The sequence below is a fragment of the Notolabrus celidotus genome, chromosome 23 (assembly GCF_009762535.1).
Source record: "Notolabrus celidotus isolate fNotCel1 chromosome 23, fNotCel1.pri, whole genome shotgun sequence".
NCBI classification, from domain to species: Eukaryota; Metazoa; Chordata; class Actinopteri; order Labriformes; family Labridae; genus Notolabrus; species Notolabrus celidotus.
In genome coordinates, this window is record NC_048294.1 from 24,475,307 (window position 1) to 24,495,520 (window position 20,214).

Below are 20,214 nucleotides of genomic sequence, written 5' to 3' on the forward strand. Positions count from 1 at the left end.
AGGCACTTGGAAATAAGCAGATCTGATTGACAGATACATCACAAAGGTTGTTTTTCATTGACACTGACTCACATTTTGAATCAGTCGACTTTGAGGCTTGATTTTGGTGTTTGTGTCAAATTTGATGCAAGAGGTTAACACATTTCAAGTCTTTGCAAACTGAGCTCTGCATGCAACACACACAAACCTCTATTTTTGTCCTGCTCTGACTGAGTATTAAGGTTATGAGAAACAATACAGAAGTCCACTCAGTGGCACAATAGGTACAATTGGAACAAGAGTTCCGGTGTCTTCTAGCCCCCAGAACTACTTTCCCCTGAACTAAAAGGTTCCTGTGCCCACATTGTTTTCTGCGTTTCGACCGTGGGCTGAAGTCCCGGGTAGATTGTGCAAATCAGGCCAGTGACGTATGGAGAAAAAAAAAGTAAATGCACTACACCACCAGACCAGTAGAGGGCAGTAAAACAAAGAGGAATGCCATTCATCACAGATGACACCATAGAAGCAGACGGACAGGCAGGTATCATTATGAGCAACACAACAGTTAGCCTGTTAGCATCAAGAGACTCAGCTGGTCTGTTTTAGATGGTTCTATATTTCATCACAGATGGATTCACTGAACCAACACGTGAGAGGAGATAAGCGTGAGTAGCAAAGACGTTTCAACACGGCTTTAAAATCCTTTTGAACTCAAAAAGCCGTGGCAGAGATCGGACAGTGTTTTGGTTTAAACAGCGACCCTGTTAACTGGAGACTCTCAGCCGGATGCATCCCTCATAAACGTCTTTAGACGATCATTAAATATCTGATGAGGATATTTTGAAATCTTAATAAAAACTAAACTAGTTTGCATTCCCAGGAACTCCCTCTGTGTTTCAACAGCTGTGTAAACTCCACAAACACTGACACGTTCAGATGAAGGTCTCCAGTTTACAGGGTCACTTTTAAAACCTTAACACCGGGAGAGATGCATTCACGGTGGGCTGAGAGAAGACTACTGTTACAAGCTGCTAAATCAAGAGAATCACAGCTTCTTCTTTTGAAAAGTACACACACATACAAAAAAGATAGAACAAATCAAAACTAATGAAAGAAAGAGAAATCAAGTGAATCACAGATGTGTGTGATGTTATTGTGGACGGTGGGTGGAATAAAAACACTGAGGTTAATTTACCAATCAGACATGTTCAGCATTGCAGGCCCCGCCCCCCGAAAGTCCCGGGACCTTTGAAAAGTACTACCCCTCTAACAGGGGCTTTTTGGAGGGGAGATTATCTACCCCTGAACTAAATATAAACCCTGGTTCCACCTGTTGAAACACACGTAGTTCAGGAGTAAAGTTCCTCCAGTCGAAAAACACCTAATGACTTTGGTATAATACCAGTTTGGGATGAATCAAAGCTACAATGCAAGAGGATTATTATGTCCAGCTTGGCTGTCTCTCTGGTTTTCTGGATGAGCTCTTGCACTGAGAGTTATCTTTTCGTTCTGCCCCCTCCTCAAACAGGGCAAGGACTTTTGCAGCTCTAGTCTTGCGTCAGGACACAGGAAGATGTAGAAGAGGGGATCCAGCAGGGTGTTGAGGCTAGTCAGACCGTAGCAAAGCCGATAGATGAGAAAGATGGAGCGCTCTAATCCACACGGCTCATCGGCCAGCAGCAGGGACACAAATCTGTATCCACACACGAGGTGGTACGGCCCGAACACAACCATGAAGTTGACGGTGATCACGACGAGGATGCCCACGATTTTGTTCCGTTCGTGGACAGAGAGGGAAGGAGATCGTCGGAGTGTCACCCCAATGTGGGCAGAGGTGTATCTGAGGGAGAGAGCAGAGGAGACCATGAGAATAATGAGCCTTAGTCACACAATGGACAGGACAGGATCACTGAAGGTTTGTTTTCCTCTGCTACAGCACCAAGTGTGTCAAAGGTTTCTCTTTGTGTACACAAGTCTGCTCTCTGTAAGTTGACTTTGACCCTGTGAACACCAGGTGACCGCTTGTGAAAGCAATTCACCTCTCTGCTTTCAATGCGTGCAATCAAAACTGATTTATGAAAAACATCAACTGATAAAAAATGTGATACAGATATGCACAGTAAAGAGAGAGAGAGACCTGTATATACACACATCACAGACCTGTACACACACACCACAGACCTGTACACACACACATCACAGACCTGTACACACACACATCACAGAGCTGTACACACACACATCACAGGCCTGTACACACACACATCACAGAGCTGTACACACACACATCACAGAGCTGTACATACACACATCACAGACCTGTACACACACATCACAGAGCTGTACACACACACATCACAGGCCTGTACACACACACATCACAGAGCTGTACATCTTTCCTTCTATCTCTCTTTAAATCTTTATATTTTAATTTTACATTTCTGTAAATAATCTATAGTCATCTGTATCATCTACATCTTATTAGTATTACTGTTGTAATTATTATTTTTGTTGTTGTTAGTATTATTATTGTTATTTTTATTTTTATTATCATTATTATCTTTATTATTCATATATTTTCTTTCTTCTATACAGCTCTGTTAGTTTAACATTGAAAATTATTATTCTGTAATTGTTTGTAATTTTGTGTTTTATTTCTTTTTAAGCTTTAGCAATGATTACGTATGTTTTCCATGCTAATAAAGCCCTTTGAATTGAATTGAATTGAATTGAGAGAGAGAGAGAGAGAGAGAGAGAGAGAGAGAGAGAGAGAGAGAGAGAGATTATTTGATATTAATTCTTGTTAATTTATTGTGATTATATATATTGTAGAAATGATTTTGTTTATGCTTTGGCAATATTGTTTGAACTTTCATGCCAATAAAGCTATAAGAGAGAGAGAGAGAGAGAGAGAGAGAGAGAGAGAGAGAGAGAGAGAGAGAGAGAGAGAGAGAGAGAGAGAGAGAGAGAGAGAGAGAGAGAGAGAGAGAGAGAGCTTTAGAGGAAAACAAGGAAAATAAGGTTAAATTAAAAAAATAAGATATGTAAAAAGCAAACTTTTAACTGAGTTTTATTCTTAAGACAGTTTTATTTCACCTTACCTTATTTATTTATGTATTTATCTATTTATTTATTTATTTGTTATCTAGTTCAAATTTTAGTCACTTTTTATTTTACTTTTTTTAATTATTTATTTATTTATTTTCTAGTTCAAATTTTAGTCACTTTTTATCTTATTTTATTTATTTTAAGTGTAGGTTGCATCTTTTTTTCTTTTAATGGTTTAATATTTTAGTGTTTTATTATCATAGAAATGTATTTTATTTTGGTGAGTTTCATTTCTTGTGTTGAGTCTTAACTAGTGATGAGGAAATGAAGCTTCGCGAACCACTAGTTGTATTTTTTGACTCCTCTAGATGGCGCTCTCTGTTCAACAAAGGGTTGAAAGCACACTGAATTGCCATTCATTGAGCCTTCATTTTTAAACCAAGAGCGCCATCTAGACGAGTCAAACTAGTGGTTCGCAAAGCTTCATTTCCCCATCATAGTTTTAACATCCTGTGTTTCCTCCAGTGTTTCCTCATTAAGATATCATCAGAGCGTTTCCTCAGTTCGTTCAACAACTTCTTTTTTATTTTTCATTTATTTATTTATTTTATTTTTATTTTTATTATTATCATTGTTGCATATATTGTGTTCTTAACCTTAGGATTGTGGGTGGGTTTGGAGTCGAGGAGAGTAATCAACACAGGTGTGAACACAGGACACAGGTGAAACTAATGAGGGGAATCAAAGAGGAGGGAAACACACAAGTGCATGACGTAAAACTAAACTGGAGACACAAGGATTCAGATCTACAAAAAAAAAACAGGAAACACAAAACTAGACGAAGAAAAAACAACAAGAGACATGGATCACTAAACACTCAAGAGAGACAAAGGATAACTAATACAGAATAAACACAGGGAGGAACCAAGTCATGAAACACAAGAACTAAACTAACCAAACCATGACATGGACTCAGTCTCATCTAGTATGTGTGAATTAAAAGTATAAAAATGTAACTAATACATTTGAGTTGGGGAAACTTGAAAATTCAAAAAAAGAAAGAAAACAACTGAGTAAACTGAAATGGTATTTTATAATTTCAGTGATACTCAAAAATTGTATTTCTGCTGCTTAAAAACTCTTCTGTAATCAGTTACCACAAACATTTTGAGTCATTTCAACTTGTTCGGGTTTACAGTGTAGAGGAAAGGGTGACTTTTTTGGCTAGAAAACATGACTTTTACATGTGCTGGACAAAATCAAAAAAATATGTAAGAGGAAACCTAAAATATTTTAGGAAAAGGTGCATTTCGACCAAGAGTTCCAGGGTCTTTTAGCCCCTAGAACTACTGTACCCTGAACTAAAAGGTTCCTCTGCCCCCATTGTTGTCTGCGTTTAGACCGCAGGCTGAAGTCCCGGGTAGATTGTGCAAATCAGGCCACTGATGTATGGAGAAAAAAAAAAGAGGAATGCCATTCATCACAGATGACCCCATAGAAGCAGACGGACAGGCAGGTATCATTATGAGCAACACAACAGTTAGCCTGTTAGCATGAAGAGACTCAGCTGGTGCTGTTTTAGATGGTGCTATATTTCATCACAGATGGATTCACTGAATCAACACGTGAGAGGAGATAAGCGCGAGTAGCAAAGACGTTTCAACACAGCTTTAAAATCCTTTTGAACTCAAAAAGCCGTGACAGAGATCGGCCGGTGTTTTGGTTTAAACAGCGACCCTGTTAACTGGAGACTTTCAGCCGGATGCATCCCTCATAAACGTCTTTAGACGATCATTAAATATCTGATGAGGATATTTTGAAATCTTAATAAAAACTAAACTAGTTTGCATTCCCAGGAACTCCCTCTGTGTTTCAACAGCTGTGTAAACTCCACAAACACTGACACGTTCAGCTGAAGGTCTCCAGTTTACAGGGTCACTTTTAAAACCGGAACACCGGGAGAGACACATTCACGGTGGGCTGAGAGAAGACTACTGTTACTCTTATTCTTTGCTTTTAATGTCTTGAAATCAGACATTTATCTGAGCTTTTCAGGTGAATGTGACTGAAGTGAGATCTAAGACATTTTATACTAGAAATAAGACAAAACACTTGTTTAGTTTGAGTTTTTGCAGTGAACACACTGTTGTAATGCATTAGTCATGTTTCTACATTAGTGGTATCACACGAGAATTGACAAAACCAGAGGAGTGGTACCATATCAAAAGATTTTACTGAATCTGGCAAGCACTCTGTCACTCATTCCCATCATTAGCCTGGTTAGAAAGACTAAGTGGTCAGTCAGTGTAGCCTGAAACACAAAGGTATCCACACTGCTGGAAACAAAATTGTCTCCATATATGGTCAGAGTGAAAGCATCTGTGTCGTGACTGTGTCTTGTGTGCTTTTCCCTTGAAATCTTTCAACATGTGATCAGATCATTCAGGATGCATGCTAATACCGGGTTCATTTTCATAATGAGTTACATGTTTGATTTTAATATGAGGTGTGTTTCAAATTTGACCATGAAGTCAAAGGTTTGTACACACATGTTAAATATAAACTACCAGTCAAAAGTTTGGACACACCTTCTCATTCAATGGTTTTTATTTATTTTAATTATTTTCAACATTGTAGATTAATACTGAAGACATCAAAACTATGAAATAATCTGGTTTTGCCATAATCTGGATTACAACAGTAGTCAAATAGGACTATCCATTGTGTACTAACCCTGCCTCTGAACAACACAACTGATGGTCTCAAACACATTAAGAAGGCAAGTCATTCTACAAATGAACTCTTGACAAGGCTCATGTTAATTAGAAACCATTCCAGGAGACCACTTCATGAAGCAGACTGAGAGAATACCAAGAGTGTGCAAAGCTGTCATGAAGGAAAAAGGGGGCTACTTTACAGAATCTAAAATATAAAACAGATTCTGCTTTGTTTAACACTTTTTGGTTCATTCAATAATTCCATATATGTTCTTTCATAGTGTTGATGTCTTCAGTATTAATCTACAGTGTTTATAATCATTACAATAAATACAAACCCTTGAATGAGAAGGTGTTTCCAAACTTTTTACTTGTAATGTACATCAATTGTAAGATCCAGCAGCATTATGGTGACAGAGATCTCAAGGTCTACTCACCCTAGTATGCTGCATGGCAGCAGAAACCCAAGGGCCACTGTGGTGATCTTGAAGCGAGCGTATGAAGGGCTGACAGGGTACTGCTCCAGACACAGAAGCCGATCAGGGTCAAAAACTGTCGGAAGCAGCCCACTCAGGCAGAACAGGAAGGTGAGGGTCCAGACCGCCACCCCAGACACTGCTGCCACCCTGACAGACCGCACCCTGCGGCTGCTCAACGGGTACACAATAGCCAGGCACCGATCCAGTGCTATCAGACACAGGAACATGACGCTGGCATAGATGTTTACGTGAAACACGTAGCCCACCAGCTCACAGGTGAGCTGTCCATACGGCCAGCGATGCCCGCCTTGGAGATAAAGGATCCACAGTGGCAGTGTGAGCAGCTGGAGCAGGTCTGAAAGAAGCAGGTTGAGGATGTAGACCAGCTGGCAGCCTCCCCCGCCTGAGCGACCCAGGTGGTACAGTCCCCAGAGTGACAACAAGTTGCTGGGAAGACCCAAGGAGAAGATCAGGCTGTAGATACACGTCAGCCCGAGAGTGTCTGTGTCCAAGGGGAGGTTGCAGCTGTCATTGGGCATGTCTCTGTTGGTCAGGCACCTCACATGAGAAACTAGAGCGGACGATCTGCAAAGGTTGGATTGATGTTTGCAGGATGAGGACTTGGTGCATAAACACTCATTCTTTAACTCATTGAGAAAGATGAAGAGTTTCAGTTCTTCTTAGTTTGATGAGTCTTAGTCATCTGTCCATTGTTTGAATTCGATGAATGAATTCTACAGCAGAAGAGTTCATCCAGGATCCATCTGTGGAAACAATCACCTGCAAGGAACAGCCAGAGCAATCACAGAAGGTTCAGTATCAGCAGCTGCATGAAGAATCAAACCATTCAACTCTAACTTAGACACTTCACTCACCTCTCAGGACAGGCAGGCTGACTGCTGCACGCTCTGCAGCTGGGTGACCTGCACTCAGAAAATCTTGGGAACACGGTGTCTCGCCTGAGCCTTGTCTATTCTGTGATCGTTTCCTCCACAGGAAACCCACTTCTTCAGCTTTAAAGGCAACATCCTGAGGCGGGAGAACGCCTTTCTGCCCAGAACAAAAACATACACTCTCCCTTTCTCTGTGTCAGTCGAACTCCAGCTGCAGACAGGATGATGAAGGTGGACAGGGGCTGTGAGGGGAGGAACTGATGGAGGGTGTCCACTAATGCCCTTTGGATTACAGGCTACTGGCTACATGCCATTAAACACATTAACACTACACTGAAACCATGCTTTCTAACAGACCAGGAAAATGTAATATTTTGTTTAAGGACAAGACTGTTAGTGCAAAAATGTGACATAATAATATATAGTTTATGTCGTTTTCTCCAACGTCTATGAATCATTTTTGCCAGGCCTGTTTTTGAAGTATTATAACTTCAGTTAGAGTTTAAGTGTGATTGCACAGGTAAAATTATTCTCTTAAAAATGTAAACTTGGGCTGGAAAATTGGATTCAGTAGAGTTCAGAATACCTCCTCGTGTGTCCCCGGGGTATGTGGGTGGAGAACGGAACTATCCCTGCCTCCCTCTCCATTCCCAAACAAAGCCATATGTGACTTTTTTAAACCACTACCACTGCTGTGATGTTTGAAAGAAAGACTACAAACCACAATTGTCCACCTTGTCAGGCAAATCTAGATGCCAATAAAATAAATAAAAGACTCCCCCCACCGCTATACCACTGCACCATGTGTTGTCCCAAGAAAAAGCATGACTCCATACAAGCATAATAACAGGAGAGAGCAGAATCATCGCAGAGATGCAGTTCCACCCTCAAAGTGAATGTGGCTTATTTATTTTTACTGTTTACAGCCAGCTACAGGGTACAATTTACCCAGGGTGAACTTTGCTCAGGCACCACCGGGAGGAAAAATCATAACACAATTGAAATTGTTTGGAGGAAGAATGGGTACATTTACACAATGGGTGCTAGGCAGTATTTTTAAAACATGGTTTCAAAGGGAGGAGGGTTGAATCACTGACTTTGTTTCCTTTAAAATGTCACAATTTTGATTTATTAAATTATCCAAGACTCCATCTAATGTACTGACAACTCCCCTGAGACATGTTCCACCCTACTGCCACAGAGCTGTGCCCCTTAGGTCTGTTTCACCAGTCTGCTAGTGATGTGCCGCTCACGACTCGGCCCTCAGAGCCTGCTCTTGCACAAGAACAAGAGATGCCCTTCCTACTGTTTGGGTTTGTCCAGTAGAAGTAGGATGTAGAGGGTTTGTAGCACAATCAGCTATCTCACTACTGGGAGAACTGGGAGTGTGAGGATAGAATTGAGTGCAGAGGAAATGTCAGATGAAGCAGTAAAAACTAATCAGTGGATCTGGGTGAGGATGAATAATATCAGCTGGGGGCAAAACCAGAATTAAAGCTGGGGTTGGTAATCAGATTTAGATACACTTTTTGTCATACTGGTTAAAATGATCTTTATGTCCTGATGGCAATCATTACATGATGTGTTCCTAAAAAAGAGTGAAAAAAAGCTGCTATCTACAGCCGGAGTAAACCTGGGAAAACACTAACCAATCACCGTTTTTTGGCTCCCCAAATTTTAAATCAATCAAATCCCGTCCAGCCGTTCTGCCCTCCTCCTGCTCGTGCATTTCCCCGGCGTGCACTCCTCCGAGTCCCCGTCTCCTGCCTCTGCTTCCCCTGACTCTATTTACTGCCCCTCTCGCTCGTCCTCGGGCCTGTCCCCTCTGACCTGATGAGGTGCTTTGCTCAGGACTGTAGTCCGGATCAGAGTCTAAAAAGCTCTCACCAACAAGCAGTGAAAAAAAATTAAGAATTGCAAAAGTATGCGCACAGAAAGAGCAGAAGAGATGTAAAACGTCAATCCTTTGCAAAGGTAAATGAAAGGTAATGGAACTGTAATATCACAATTCACTTTTACTGTTACACGTTGTATAGTATTATCTCATCAGTTGTGAAACAGTTAGAACTCTCTCTATATTCATAAATGTGGTCACAAGCTACATTCACAGGCTCTTTAAATAGCTGAGAGGCTCACAGATCAAAATCAGCAGAGTCATAAGACATACTCCTTTGTCCTCTGAGGCCATGAAGATCAACGCAGAAAAAGAGATCCTCACAGAAGTTTTATGGAATGCTAATCTTGACTTTATTATGCCAAAGTCCGCTGATGCTAGCCTTAAAACCAGGAGGCGAGAGAGTGTGTGGTTTCCCTGGAGTGTGGAAAAGGAGGAGAAACTGGGGGAGTTGTTAAGAGTCAAGAATGCTTCTTTGACGTGTCCTCCCATTATACCAGTAGAGCGGAGAAGGAAGGGCAAGAAGTGGAGAGAATTGTTGTAGCCATTAAAATCTCCAGTGCAAGGTTAGGGCTAGCTTGTTTGCTAACTACTGTCCAAAATAGGGTTATGAATTGACTAGTCCCCTAGTTAGTGATCCTGCAGGAACTCCAGTCTTTGCAAAATCTTTAATCTGTGATTAAGAACCCTGTGACTTGCTGAAACATTGTCTTTAGATGTCAAACATTGGTCTTTTGAAAGTCTTTTGAAAGCTTTCAAAGTCTTCTTCTGATGTTTTGATTTTTTTCTTCTTCATGAATGTTCCTGACATTTCCCACAAACCAGACTTTTCCATCTACAGTTCTGTGGCACATTTTTCTGTGGAAGAACGATTACTCAGCTTTCGTCTTTCTCCTGGACTTCCGGCAGCAGAGAATCCTGCAGACTGAAACTGAAGCCCAGACAAAGGCTACAATAATGACTAAGAAGAAAACGGCCACATCCAGACAGAAGTACGAGTACCAAGGTAGACTAAAACCTGCAGCCTGAAGATGGGCGGCTCCCTTGTGTCTGATGACGTACTCAATCCAAAAGATGGCGGTGTCCATGGGGGACATAGGGAGGTCCTGGTGCAGCAGTGAAAGACGCTTCATGTTGTTACGATATGAAGGAGTCTCGATGACGTCTTTCAAAGCCTCCACAAACTCATCTTCTGTGAGTGATCCTGCCTCCACCATCCGGGCTGCCCCGCGCACTTTCAGCCGGATGACATTCTCAAACTGGTCAAAGAGGAAGGGGATGCCCACAACTGGAACGCCATGGTAAATGGCCTCATATATGCCATTAGTGCCACCATGGGCTACGAAGGCACGAGTCTTGGGGTGTCCAAGGAGGTCATTCTGAGGTAGCCATTTCACCAAGAGTGTGTTATTCCCCAAAGATGAAGGCTTTTCACCAACAAACTTCCACACCACCTTCTGAGGGAGGCGAGCAAAAGCAGCAGCGATGGCCTCCGTGACCTCACGAGACAGAGCCGACACCAGCGTCCCCAGAGACATGATTACCACCCCATGCTCCCCAGAGCTCTGCACGAAGGCCTCCAGATCAGCAGGGAGGGGACGGGCCTTTTTGCACTGGAATCCTGCTATGTAGACCACATTGGGCATTGTGGGGCGAGGGAACTCAAAGACGAAATCTGTTCTTACCAGCCAGAGATCAGCTGAAAGCTGCAGAGACAACATGTCAGTTCCAGGGGGGAAGTGACGCTGAAGCAGGTCTGAGTAATAAGGGTTTATGATGAAGTGCTGTTGAGCCAAGTTTTGGAAATAATGTAACATATTCTTGATCCTATCCAGGAAGTCCATTTCATCGTGAAGTTCACTTCCGGGCACTGGTACATAGGACAGAGGAGAGGGAGCTATGGTGAAATGGGCCTCTCCAGTATTGATCCAGCGCACATTAAAAACCATCGGCAGCTTGAGGTAACGACCCACAAAAACCCCTGCTGGCAAGCCAGGGTCTGTGAGCATCAGGTCAAACTTGGCGTCTTGGAGCTTCTTCATGAGATCAAGGTCATCTAACATTTTGGCAGTGTTTTCAGCGAGGAGCCTGTGGCCTTGATCCAACATGGATCCGATTAAGTTGTTTTGACAAAAGGTGCGCATGAAGGTTGATGACTTGCGGCATTCTATATAATTTAAAAGCATTCTATTGTAGAAATCCCTGTCGTCATCGTGCAGCATGTCGATGTGAATAGAAGTGAATATGGAAGAGTTATTAGGGATGTACCAGCTCTTATCAGAGTGCATCACGGTGATGTTGTGGCCTCTGGAGTGCAGCTCACGCAGGATTAACTCCATGTTGATCCAATGGCTGCCATCAACGGGTAATACCAGAATATTGCTGCAACTGCAACAAGTGGGCCTGAGCAACAGCAGGCATAGACCCGTCAGGAGTACTGGGAGCATCCTGGACATTTCCTGTAAGAGACAGAACAAAGAGTGGTGAGAGATCGTTTTGGTAATAGTTCATCTGTTGAACCCCTCTATATCTAATACCAGTGGCGGCTAGAGGAGTTTTCTCCAGGGGGGGGCTATAACTCCAAAATAGACATATACCAAAAAGCAAGCAAACATGTACTAAGGTATCACATCTAAAAAGTGCTTCAAATCAGTAATACCTGTCTTAATCCATCATGGGTGAGATCCTAACGTTTGAAAAAGGAGGCAGGGAAAGCAGAATAAAGCATTAGCCTCACTACATGCAGTCAGCCAAGCCTTGATGCTAAAACAGGCCCTGGAAGAAGACCGGGTGTATTGTCTCCCTCTGCCTTTGGACCGGTGATTAATGGTGATGTTGGGCTGATCAGGTCCGCGCTCTTTCTCTCCTGGTACGTTCTCCTCTCAAAAGTTGATGTCTTGAGTGATTTCACTGAATTATTTAATTTCTCTTTCTCCATTCTGCATCTCTGTCCGATCGTCTCCAACTCCAGCGGCTCGACCTTGGATCAGCGGCCCCGTACAGCTGCATTCAGCTCTGGGCGCAGGGAAGGTGCGCCCAGACATGGTCCTATCTGTTGTATTGAAGAGGAGCTACTGTGCTTGTACAACTATGGCGAGAGTCTATGGCCAAAGGTTTCTGCGCCCAGGGAGAAAACACGTCACCAACCAGACAACACAGATAAACACAACAACTTTACTCATCATTAACTGTATAATATTTATCTTGCTCATCTTAAAATATTTATACATACAGTTCAAAATATTATTTTATTATTTAATTACAATTCAACTTTTTTCATGTCTTATTGAAGGTAATGTGGTGGGGCGGCGCCACTAGCTCATACCTTCTTTTTGTTGTTGTGGTTTAAAATGGTGAAAATCCGAAGCTAAACAGCAAGCACCTCAAAAATAACTTATAAGTGGCTTTTGTTTATCTATTAATTTTATTTATAGGTTCTCCTTTACAACTCCAATTCTATTTTTTTATATATATTTTTTTTTATTAGGTTTTTCTGCTGTATACATGATTCAAAAAGTGCATGTTACCCAGTTTTATATTTCTACAGACAAACAAGAAAGCCTCATACAATGACAACCACTAGAGTCCAATCCAACGTGTTTTGAAATGTTATCTTAAAAATAAGAAAACAGGAAGGACTCACGAATCAGAAAGAAGATATGATACACAAAATAAACAACAGAAAAAACAAACAAACAAACAAACAAAAATAATAGTAATAAATACATAAATAAATGGATACAATGAAAATGTTCTTACTTATTTCTTACCAACAAAATCTTGAAATGAGTTTCCACAACTTGGCCCATGAGATATAGACCACATTAGTCCTCAAGAGAGGGAATAGAATTTACAAATGACATAAAAGGACCCCAGGTCTTTTTAAAATGATCTGAACTACAACTCTAATTCTGATCTTGTCAACGCTACCTTATTTTTAACTTTTCTTTCCACTCTTACTTATTTTTTATTACTTTTACTGTATTTATTTTATTTTATTTTTAAGTATTTTATTTGTAATCCTGCCTTTTATAATTTTACTACTGCTGTTGTTTTCTGACTGTTATTTTGTGAAGCACTTTAGGCTGCATGTTTGTATGTATGAAAGGTGATGTATAAATAAAGTTGAGTTGAGGTGAGGTGAGGTGAGGTGAGGTGAGTTGAGGTGAGTAATACAGATTACCTCATTTATATACAACAAGCTACTTAAACTCAATTTTCAAGTTAACTTGGATATAATATTTTAGTTTAAAACAACCTGTATAATTTGAGCCAAGTTAACAGTCCCATCTGATGGAAAGATTGCATGTTTATTTTATACTTGACGAGTGCTGCCAAGTCCTACAAGGGTAATATTACTTTTCAATGACAACACTTAATAAGATGTGCATGTTTCTTTAAATAAATGATCATTAACATAGCTGTCATATTGGAATATTATCCTCTGAAAAGTACATACGTTGTAGTCCAGAGGCTTTAATGTGTGATGTTTACTTTGAGCTGTTTAATACAGGACGTAATGCTAAAATCTTCAATTCAAAGTTAATCAAATGCCTCACCTGTTTGTTGCCTATCAAAATCCAAAAGTTAGTTTAAAGCTCCAGGCCCTGAGTGAGCCAGCACACTGTGTGATCCACTGTGTCTCCACAGAGCTTATGTTTGACACAGCCCTGAGCCTGCAAGGCCAAAGTCCACTATACTGAGCATACAGGTAACTGAATTAAGAACAAAGTCCATTGGTGTTAATCATTATTTGTGTCCCATGTGGTCCCTTTACAATGAGTTGGATTGGGATTGAGAATAGTTTGGCATCATAATAGGAAGAATCTAAAGCCTGAAGGATTATGATGACTGAAACTGGCTCAGTCTGTGTCGACAGATTTGGTGTAATTGGGAGGCTCACATCAGATGTTGGTCTAGTTTTTTATTAGTCCAAACAGTTTCTTACATCTTCACAGAGCAGTGTAGTATACAGTGTGTGGAGACCAAAAGGGCCATCCTGTCCCATCATCACTCATCCAACAATGTTATAGCTTTATTTCATGTCTCTGAACAGACCTCTCTGTGCAGCTAATGATCTACTCTCTGAAGTCTCTTTCAGTGCTTACGCCACTCTTGCTTCCTCATTTGCTGCCAAGAGGTAAGCAAATTCCCACACATAGAAAGAAAGATGTATGAAAGGTGCTGGTTGAGCCTAGTGGTTGTGTTGCAAGAGGCTATACGTCAAGTGGGCAGTCAAGGTTTGATTCCCCCTTTTCTATTTCTCACTCCTTCCTTTCTCTCCTGCTGGGTTCACTGTTCTATCCTCTCAAAATAAAGACATAACAGGCCAAAAAAATGTACATTTAAAAAATGACCATAACTCATTGAGCAACTGGAACTAACTACTAACATTAGTACACACACATATATACGTACACACACACGCACACACACACACACACACACACACACACACACACACACACACACACACACACACACACACACATAGACATACATACATACATACATACATATATACATACAGTTTATATATGTATATATATATATATATATATATATATATATATATATATATATACACACATACAGTACAAACACATATACTGTACATACATACAACATACATAAAAGTGTACATACATGCATACATACAACCTGTATGTTTATACATACATACATACATACATGCATACATTCATACATTCATACATACAAACTGTACATATATTCATACATGCATTCAAACTGTACGTACATGCATACATACAAACTTTAAGTACATACATACAGTATGTACATACATACATACATACATACATACATACATACATACATACATACATACATACATACATACATACATACATACAAAATGTACATACAGTACATACGCACATACATGCATACATTTATTCATAGATTTTTACATACATACTAGCTGAAGGCACATAGATACATACATGCATGCATGCATACATACAAACATACATACATACATACAAATATACATACATACATAAGTACATTCATACATACATGCATACATTCATACATACAAACTGTAAATACATACACACATGCAAGCATACATACATACTGTACGTACATATATAAATATATACATGCATGCATACATACATATAAACATACATACTGTACAACATATATAAATGTATACATACCTACAAACAAACAAATGTTCGTACATACATCAATTCTTACATGCATACATAAATACTACACTTTATTCTCATAATACACTTTACCAACTGCTCATATCCAGACATCTCTTCTTAAACTTCACTGAATAACCCTGCTTTTTTTAAATCCCATGTGTTCATGGGCTACTTCAATGCACAAACTTTACAATCTGGTGGATGTGGAAACTTCAGGCAGGACTGGGCGAGAGGCCAAACTGAGACAGAGTGTGTTAGAGTGTGAGACGGGAGTGGCAGGGAACGGGAGCGACGGGGGAAGCAGCAAGGTCACACAGCGGAGGGAAAATAAAGCGAGCATTGGTGATTACAATAACTACACGAGTCACAGTTCAACAGTCATATCAGTGAGCTGCAGCCTTCCCCTCCTCTGCTCTGCCTCTGTAGAGTCACAGACCTGAGAGCAACAGCACGCTGGAGGTATCAGGAAAGATAAAAGCATGTAGTCATGTGGCGCAAGATTGTACAAGAAACATTAGTATGCCAAGTTACACTACATCCACGGCTAAAAAGCCTTCAGTTATTAGAAAGTGGCTCAACACAGTGTCCTCTTTTGCCGACTCTGTTGCTGCATGTATCAACACGAGTCTGCTTAGTTTACAGTAGCTCACTTCAGAAGTTATTGTGCAGATCAAGGCTTGTATGCATCGTTACATCATGAGATTGACCATGAGATCTTTTCCAAAATCACAGACTTATTAACATCCATGTTACTTTTACTCACAGTGAAGTGCAGCTGTAACTTTTAAGAGGAGCTTCAAGTAGTCACATGATCCAATCACATGTGTGCTTGGAGCAGGAGGAGCCAATCAGAGGCCAGAGTTTTATCAACAGTACATACGCTTGACCCGAGTACATTCAGGACAAACAATCCATGCGTGTGTATTTAGGGGAATAAAGGTTAGATCATAAAGAGTAGAGAGAGATGGCTTCTGCTGGGAGAGAAGAGAAGCAACAAATATTGGAAATTTGACCCAAAAAATGTGTTAACTCAAATTTTTAGTTGCCATCCCCTGAATCATGATCAATGATATCTTGCTGACTCAGTCACATTTACATACTATTATATATATTTGAAATATTAGAACTGAATTTGATTCCATTTTTGAAGTATTATGCGTTCAGTATTTGATGCCGTTCTAACGATAGGATAAAGAAGGCGGAGACTCTCAGCTGGGGGCTGCGGCTGAGTGACAGGTCTCCCTAGTGCTTTTTTTCCCTTGCGCCGGACTCATTCTGACCCGGTTGCGCTCCCAGCTGACACCTGACCACATTCACATGTTTATTTTTCTCAATAAGAACGAGTAGACAGAAAACTGAACACTGTGAGTCTGAAATATGTTTCTGTTCAGTTCCCTTGTTGAAGTCTGAGCCTTCACTTTATATGACTGTGTGTCTGCAGAGATCATGAGCCTGCTCCACATGTTGATATTCAGCGTGTTTAACATTTTATACACCTCAGTATGATCCGTAGATATTTAATACCTTCAGTTATATACATTGTGACGTGAAGGAAAATTTGATTCAGGGGAAAAAACACATTTTGCATTGTTTTTGTTATGGAAAACGTTTTTGGTAACACTTTATATTAACTACACACTTTTAAGCATTAGTTAAGCATTAATTAAGCATTAATTAATACTTAACTCATCATCTGTAAAGCATTGTTCATACATTAATACTCATTTATATATCATGTACAAACACAGTTATAAATGTCTTATTATTCATGAATATGACTCTCTATAATGTGTTAACTAACTCTTTGTTCATACTTTATAAATTATGGATTCACCAATTACAAATAAGCTATTATGGTCATTATAATATAGCAGTTATAAACACATTTACAGGTTATGATTCTAACATTTAGTAAGGGTTAGTGAACACCTTATTACATAGCAAATTATGATTAATTAAGGTAGTCACAAAGGACTTATAAGCTGCTTGTTCATAGTTTTGTGAGCTGATCTAAAGTGAGGACTTTTTATGCTTTACAAAGAATTCATTAATGAGATTTAAGACCAGCAGCACCTTAAAACACAGAAGTCACAGATATTGATTCAACAGAATAAGGAAACAGGCACAACACATGGACTTAAACTTGTATTTATTAAATGGAAATGTGAACTTACTACTAATACTCTGCATCTGAAAAAGAAAATCTCTCAAACTTAAAGTGCTCACGGTGGAAAAACTCAAATAAAATATGACATATCAAATATATAAAAAGACACAGTAACATTTAAACTTTGTCTGTATAAAACCATTTGTAAACACAAGTTAAAGTGCAGCTGCAAAACTGAACAATAACTTGGATTCTGTGTTTTAAGGTGCTGCTGGTCTTAAATCTCATTAATGAATTCTTTGTAAAGCATAAAAAGTCCTCACTTTAGATCAGCTCACAAAACCATGAACAAACAGCTTATAAGTCCTTTGTGACTACCTTAATTAATCATAATTTGCTATGTAATAAGGTGTTCACTAACCCTTACTAAATGTTAGAATCATAACCTGTAAATGTGTTTATAACTGGTTTATAATGACCATAATAGCTCATTTGTATTTGGTGGATCCATCATTTATAAAGTTTGAACAAAGAGTTAGTTAACACATTATAGAGAGTCATATTCATGAATAATAAAACATTTATAACTGTGTTTGTACATGATATATAAATGAGTATTAATGTATGAACAATGCTTTACAGATGATGAGTTAAGCATTAATTAATGCTTAATTAAAAAGCATTAATTAATGCTTAATTAATGCTTAAAAGTGTGTAGTTAATATAAAGTGTTACCACGTTTTAATGATTAATCAATAATTGATCGTTAACATTTCCAAAGATCAATCACAGAAAATACTTGAAATTTACATCCCTAGTATGAATTATACAGTATATCTACAACTTGCTTTTCCAAGGTTATACTCAAGCGCACACCGGTATTCAAAGTTTTATCAAAGTGAATTTGAGTCAGTCCTTATCAGTCCGGCCCTGTCACCCCCACCTTGATAAGAAAAGAGGAGCTCTGAGTTTTTAAACAAAGTAAAAGTTCAAAAGGCTCCTGTAATGCAACTGTTACCTGTTACAACACGTTTAGCTGCTCCTCGTGCAGAGACACACGTAACAGAAAGGAAGTAACGCAACGAAAAAGCACAACAGTGTGACATGTCTCAAAGATGTTGCTTTGCTCTGACTCCACAGGATTTAGATACTCATGGACACAGAAACACTATCAGAGGAGCGGTTTGCATTAAATCCAGCAGGGGGAGTCTAAAATGCTACCTCTCATTCTTTGTGTGGGTATGATATCAAAATAACCTTAGCAATGCATATATTTTAATTATTTATGATTTCAAAAAGGAACCACAATACCCCCATCACTGCTACTCATTTGTTTGGGAAGTAAGAGCACAGACTATAGGTATAAACAGAAAGCCTCCCCTCAAAGCAAAGTTCTCTGTGACTGAAATCATCTATAACTCTTAATAAATTTGAATTATCATGGACAGCAAAGTGAAAAACTATGTTAACATACACCAGAACAACAAATAAATGCTAACTGACTCAAAATATGGCACATTAACCAAAAGAAGTAACTCCCAAAGTTAAACCAGTCAGAACAGACAGAAGACAACAGCAGCTCAACCATGAGGCTTCACACAACACAAAAACACTAATCCCACCCTGATCACATTTTACAAGAGATTTTAAAATACAGATAAAGGTAGAATTAGCTCCTGGTAGTTAAACCACTTTGTCTGGATGTTGACGATTGATCAATCCAACAGACACACTCCTCTTTGACCGCTCAACAACTGCAACCTTTAAGGACTCCCCACCCAAGCTGAGACTTCCTGTGTTAAAAACTGATGCCAGTGCAGAAGTGTGAAAAACTGCAGTTGGACGAGTTACTTTTCTAGTCTTTTGAGCACTCAAAGCACTTTTACATAAGTGTATTCACACGCTGGGGCCAGTTTGGGGTTAGGTTGTCTTGCCCAAGATCACTTCGACATGTGGGTGGTGGGACCTTCCGACTGAGAGAGATGACCGACTCTATCATTGAGCCACAGACGCCCCACACTCAAGGCTGGCTCCAAAAGCAAAAGAATCTCCATTGACACTCATGTTAAAAAGTCTTCTTTTAGAGCAGAAAGAAACATGATGACAGCCTGGTACAAAAAACTTAGACTGTGTACGAGCTGGAGCAAGCTGAAATATTAACATAACGGTTGTGTTCATCTGTGTCTGTGCCTAAATGAACGGGGGAGAGATTCCAGGTATCACTGCATCATTATTTAAGGTAGTAGCCTAAAAAGGCCACCAGGTGTCCCTGTTTTGCTGTTTATCTCAGCCAGATTGAGAAATTCCTGTTTTCTCTTTTGTCCCTCATGCAACGCCATAGTTGCGAGATTGTTTGGTTTTGCAGCGGACGCAATGTTTTGTGTTGCAGATGTTGCTTTTGTGTTTTTTTGGATTAAATGTGCTGGTCTAAACCACATCCTGAAACCTGGCGTCCAATGTTTCTCTCTGCACCACATCCCCACATCCCGGAAAATAACACAACGCAGAGTCCCAGGGGAGTGTAGAGAGGCAACTACGGCTGGATGTGCAGACAAAAAGGGTTACAATTATTTTCAAAAACACAACGCTGGAGCCCACCTGTTACAACAGCTTCCATGTACTTTGTTGTTTCTGTCACATCATTGCGACTTTGACTTTACAGCTTGTAAGCTGGGACCATCCTTGGAGCACATGAATGCAGCATAAGGCCATGTTTTATTCAGTCTGTCTGTATTGGTGTTGAAGTGATCTCTGTGATATTCAGGTGGAGCTAATCTACATACAGCCACGGTCATAAAAGCATCACCATGCATTTTTGCAATTTCAAAAAGCTTGTCTCTCCTAAATAAAGATATCCTTCTTAATTGATGTAACACGGTTTTCTTAAAACTGTATCAGAAGTTTGAAGCAGCTGT

General features: G+C 39.8%; 2 protein-coding genes across 2 annotated transcripts; both read right to left on the minus strand.

The window, feature by feature from the left end:
- Positions 1-1,281: 1,281 nt before the first annotated feature.
- Positions 1,282-7,188, minus strand: si:dkey-165a24.9 (G-protein coupled receptor 4). The gene is made up of 3 exons (XM_034676833.1): positions 7,099-7,188; positions 6,182-7,003; positions 1,282-1,819 (listed from the first exon to the last, which is right to left on the minus strand). The coding sequence occupies exons 2-3, from the start codon at positions 6,760-6,762 to the stop codon at positions 1,402-1,404; spliced, it is 999 nt and encodes a 332-aa protein (XP_034532724.1). The 5' UTR covers positions 6,763-7,003; positions 7,099-7,188; the 3' UTR covers positions 1,282-1,401.
- Positions 7,189-9,033: 1,845 nt separating this feature from the next.
- On the minus strand, positions 9,034-11,463 carry LOC117807433 (UDP-glucuronosyltransferase 2B20-like). Its single transcript, XM_034676742.1, has one exon. The coding sequence runs from the start codon at positions 11,455-11,457 to the stop codon at positions 9,883-9,885; it is 1,575 nt and encodes a 524-aa protein (XP_034532633.1). The 5' UTR covers positions 11,458-11,463; the 3' UTR covers positions 9,034-9,882.
- Between the last annotated feature and the right edge of the window lie 8,751 nt (positions 11,464-20,214).

Coding starts and splice junctions, on each gene's coding strand:
- si:dkey-165a24.9 (XM_034676833.1), bottom strand. CDS start 6,762: ATGCCCAATGACAGCTGCAACCTCCCCTTGGACACAGACACTCTCGGG. Junction 1,820..6,181: donor CTGCCATGCAGCATACTAGG/GTGAGTAGACCT, acceptor TCTCTCCCTCAG/ATACACCTCTGCCCACATTG.
- LOC117807433 (XM_034676742.1), bottom strand. CDS start 11,457: ATGCTCCCAGTACTCCTGACGGGTCTATGCCTGCTGTTGCTCAGGCCC.